The sequence below is a fragment of the Laccaria bicolor genome, genomic scaffold, assembly GCF_000143565.1.
Source record: "Laccaria bicolor S238N-H82 LACBIscaffold_2 genomic scaffold, whole genome shotgun sequence".
NCBI classification, from domain to species: domain Eukaryota; kingdom Fungi; phylum Basidiomycota; class Agaricomycetes; order Agaricales; family Hydnangiaceae; genus Laccaria; species Laccaria bicolor.
This window is the reverse complement of record NW_001889873.1, coordinates 1794661-1798721: the sequence shown is the minus strand read 5'-3', so window position 1 is coordinate 1798721 and position 4061 is coordinate 1794661. Positions and strand designations below refer to the sequence as shown.

The following is a 4061-nucleotide window of genomic DNA, read 5'->3' as shown; positions in this document are numbered from 1 at the left end:
CAGTATTGGATTGGCCACGTTTCCGGCCTCGTTTGGGGGGAGAATTCACCCCAGCTTGTAAAGATCAAAGTTCTCTTGCACTCATAGCAGTAGACAGCAAGATTAGAAGGTATAAGAGCCAAGTGGGACTGCAAGAACAAAGGGGACAGGAAGCAAGATGAAGGGGGAAGGGAAGAAAGACATGGGAACTTAGACACACACAGCTAGGGTTGAGGGTTTCTTTCAGATGTCTATTTTCAGTAATTAATCAAAATTTCAAAGTAAGAGGCAGTGTGAAAATGCCGCCTCATTTTGATTCTAAGTATGTACAGGAGATGTAAGCCAGGCAAACAAACAAGACAGCAGGTGGGATTAGTGTTCGCAAGTTCAGTTCAGTCCGGTTTTTTGCCCCCAAAACGCGCAACCGTGGACCGCAACCGGTCTAGGACCGACCCAGATATTGACGGAACCGAACCGAACCACCTAGGACCGGTCTATTTCGGTCTATGGAGCCGGTTCAGACCGATCCAGACCGGTTTTTTTGCGTATAATTTATTATACCAATATAAACCATTTGTATCTTGACTATTATTACTCTGAAAAATAAACGGGTTGTATGAAATAGTAAAGCATGTAAATACCCGTCATTCTACCAATTTTGAAGAGATTTAATGAAGATTTGACATAGCTATGACTGAAACCGAATTACATCTCGTAGAGGCTTGGGTAAAATATGGATTTGGTTATATCTTTCTCAATTCTTAACCGTTTTTGATGAAACAAAAACCCAATAAAAGGTAATAAACGTGGTTAAAAGGGTACGTAACGCACGTGACCGTTTAACCGGTTGCAACCGATCAAAACCGGTCTTTGAACAGTTTTAAAAGATTTTCGAAATGAGGCAACTGGCAACTGGACCAACCCCAAATTGGGGCAACTGCAACCGAAAAAAAGACCGGACCATGGTCCGGTCCAGTTCGGTCCACCGGTTTTTTGCGGTCCTATGGACTGAACCTTTAAACACTAGGTGGGATTCCTGCTGTCTCGTTGTGTTCTGGGGTTCAGGAATTTACTGTAAAATGAAATACAGAGGCATGCCTCGTTGGTATTCTAGGGAAATGCATGAAAATTGTAAAGTAAGCCGTTGACGTTGGGCGGTGGGCGTCTGCGATGGGCGGTGGGCATTTGCGATGGGCGGCGGTGGGTGTTGTTGATGGGCAGTGGGCGTTTGCGATGGGCGGCGGTGGGTGTTGTTGATGGGCGGTGGGCATCTGCGATGGGCATTTGCGATGGGCGGTGGGCGTTTGCGATGGGCATTTGCGATGGGCGATGGGCATTTGCGATGGGCGGTGGGCGTTATGGGTGGTGGGCATTCATTTACGGGTGGTTGTTGGGTGGGCTGTGGGCGTTGTCGTCGTGAGCGGTGGGCGGTCGGCGCCGTTTCGTGGGCATTTGGCACTGGGTGAGCGATGGGTGTTGTTCGTGGGCGTGGGGTTCTCATTTGTGGGTGTCGTGTAGTAATTTGTGGGCGGTGAAGCCTCGTGGGTGCTCGTGTTCGTCTTCGGGTGCTAGGGTTGTCATCTGGGGGGCATGGTGGTGTGTGTCATTCAAAATGGGATGGGATGGGGGGAATTGACTTACTAGAAAGCGACGACGATGAACGACGTTGTTCGTTCGTCGTCTAGTTGCCACATTGCGTGGCAATGGGAACTCCCTCCCCCCCCCCTCATGTCGCGTTCATCGTGTGAAGTTGGTGACGTGGCGCTTGGTGATGTGGGCGTGGTGGATTGTGGTGGGCGTGGGCGACAGATGCAGATGGCGTCGAGCGACAGGGATCGTGGTGGTCACGATGAGCGGTGGTGGTGACGGACGTGTTTGGCGGCGGTGACGAGCATGGTGGTGGTGGGAGGAAGAGGGTGGTCGTGTTTGGTGAGCATGATTGCCAAACAGATATTATTTGTTATCCATCGGAAATAAACAAACTATAATACATAACAAAACAATAAAATAACTAGATTGCAGTTCCTGCCCATTCCGGGGAATGCTATTCCTGCCCATTCCGGGGAAGACCATTCTGGGGAACATTCCGGTGTACATTCCAGAATCCACCGGAATGGAACACACCAGAATAAACAATTTAGCAGGGCCTTCTGCTAAATTCCATTCCACCGGAATGACTGGATTCCTGCAGGAATAGGGGGGGCACTGATAAGACCTCAAGGCGATCCCCACCGCCCTTTTGACGATGGTCGTGAACAGCTGATGATGCTACTAACCTTCTGTTATGTGCTGTGAATGTAAGGCAGAGGCATCTACGGGTTCAATGTCGCGTATTCCTCGCTTTTCATTCAACGGATTCAATAGCAACCAGCTATTGCTCAAGTGCTCGCAGGTGATACCGTCACATCCTCTGACAGTCACACCGAGCGCCTTATCAGACAAAGCATGTTCCGAGCGCTAAGCACCTCCCTTTCACTAAAACCACCATGTCTACCGCGAGGGGTAGCTCAACGGGAAGGCCTAGCATTGAGATTACAGGTAACCTCCCAGGTTTTTGCCCCCAGGTCAAATATCTGACACCCATTGACTAGAAATCTGTGTTTCATCCCAGCGGTCCAACTTTCGATTGGATCGTTCGAGCGGGAATCACCTTGTCTCCTGAATGCAAAGACCCACAACTTTGAGTTGTCATCCCCCTGGTGAGCCGATGATCATGTGTGCCATTGGACGACAAACCCAATCAAAGCAGTCAACTTTCTGTTTCAGAGCCCCTCTATCTGCAAGTCCGATTCCATGGATTGTTTCATGCTGCGTCGAAGAGCAAGATACCTCTCGATGAACTGCTAAGCAAGGTTGGCCCCACTTCTCCGGAAAACAAGGCAAGTGCCTCCCTGCTGCAATCGCTACTGTCTTGCTGATGCGGGACTTTCTACGCTAGAATGGTCAAAATCATTTGACAAGTTCGATGTCGTCCTGAAGTTTAGCCAATACGCAGGGTTGTATGCACTTCTTCCCCAAATGCAAAAACATCTGCCTAATGCAGGTGCTATCAATCTTAGAATGCTTTAACCAAGGCGGAACCTCCGACGAGTGGCAACTTACAACCTACAACGGATGAGTTATTCAAGTTGGTCGAACGGTTAGTCTGCTTGGTCTCCGACTACTCTGACTAAACCACTAGTGGCTACCACTTTATTTCTATAACCTAGACCCAAGCCTAGAGGGTCATTTCTATAACTTAGACTTAAGCCTAGAGGCCATATCTATAATGCTTAGGATTTTTTGAAAGGCATTTCAAATGTAGGCCTGGGTATTTCATAGTGAATTTTCCATAGATACCCAGCGCATTTTCTGTGAAATTTCAAATGCAGCCCTGGATATTTCATTGCAATTTTTCAATAGAGAGCCTTGGTATTTCATTGCAATTTTTCAATAGACACCCTGGGCATTTCATTGTGATTTTTCAAATGGATCCCTGGGTATTTCATTGTGATTTTTCAAATGTATCCCTGGATATTTCATTGCAAAATTTCAATGGATACCTGGCGCATTTCATTGTGATTTTTCAAATGTATCCCTGGATATTTCATTGCAAAATTTCAATGGATACCTGGCGCATTTCATTGCGATTTTTCAATAGATACCCTGGGTATTTCATTGTGATTTTTCAATAGATACCCTTAGCATTTCATTGCGATTTTTCAAATGTATCCCTGGGTATTTCATTGTGATTTTTCAATAGATACCCTGGGCATTTCATTGCGATTTTTCAAATGTATCCCTGGGTATTTCATTGTGATTTTTCAAATGATACTCTGGGTATTTCATTGCGAATTTTCAAATGTAGCCCTGGGCATTTCATTGTGATTTTTCAAATGTATCCCTGGATATTTCATTGCAAAATTTCAATGGATACCTGGCGCATTTCATTGCGATTTTTCAATAGATACCCTGGGTATTTCATTGCAAAATTTCAAATGTAGCCCTGGGCATTTCATTGTGTTTTTCAAATGGAGCCCTGGGCATTTCATTGTGAATTTTCAATAGATACCCTGGGTATTTCATTGTGAATTTTCAAATGT

The 4061-nt window shown here is 46.1% G+C and overlaps 1 protein-coding gene across 1 annotated transcript; it reads left to right on the top strand.

Annotated features, from left to right (window-relative positions):
* Positions 1-266: 266 nt before the first annotated feature.
* LACBIDRAFT_305632 (uncharacterized protein) lies at positions 267-1292 on the top strand. The gene is made up of 2 exons (XM_001875230.1): positions 267-374; positions 1007-1292. The coding sequence occupies exons 1-2, from the start codon at positions 304-306 to the stop codon at positions 1125-1127; spliced, it is 192 nt and encodes a 63-aa protein (XP_001875265.1). The 5' UTR covers positions 267-303; the 3' UTR covers positions 1128-1292.
* Positions 1293-4061: the final 2769 nt, after the last annotated feature.

Coding starts and splice junctions, on each gene's coding strand:
- LACBIDRAFT_305632 (XM_001875230.1), top strand. CDS start 304: ATGTACAGGAGATGTAAGCCAGGCAAACAAACAAGACAGCAGGTGGGA. Junction 375..1,006: donor GTGTTCGCAAGTTCAGTTCA/GTCCGGTTTTTT, acceptor TTTAAACACTAG/GTGGGATTCCTGCTGTCTCG.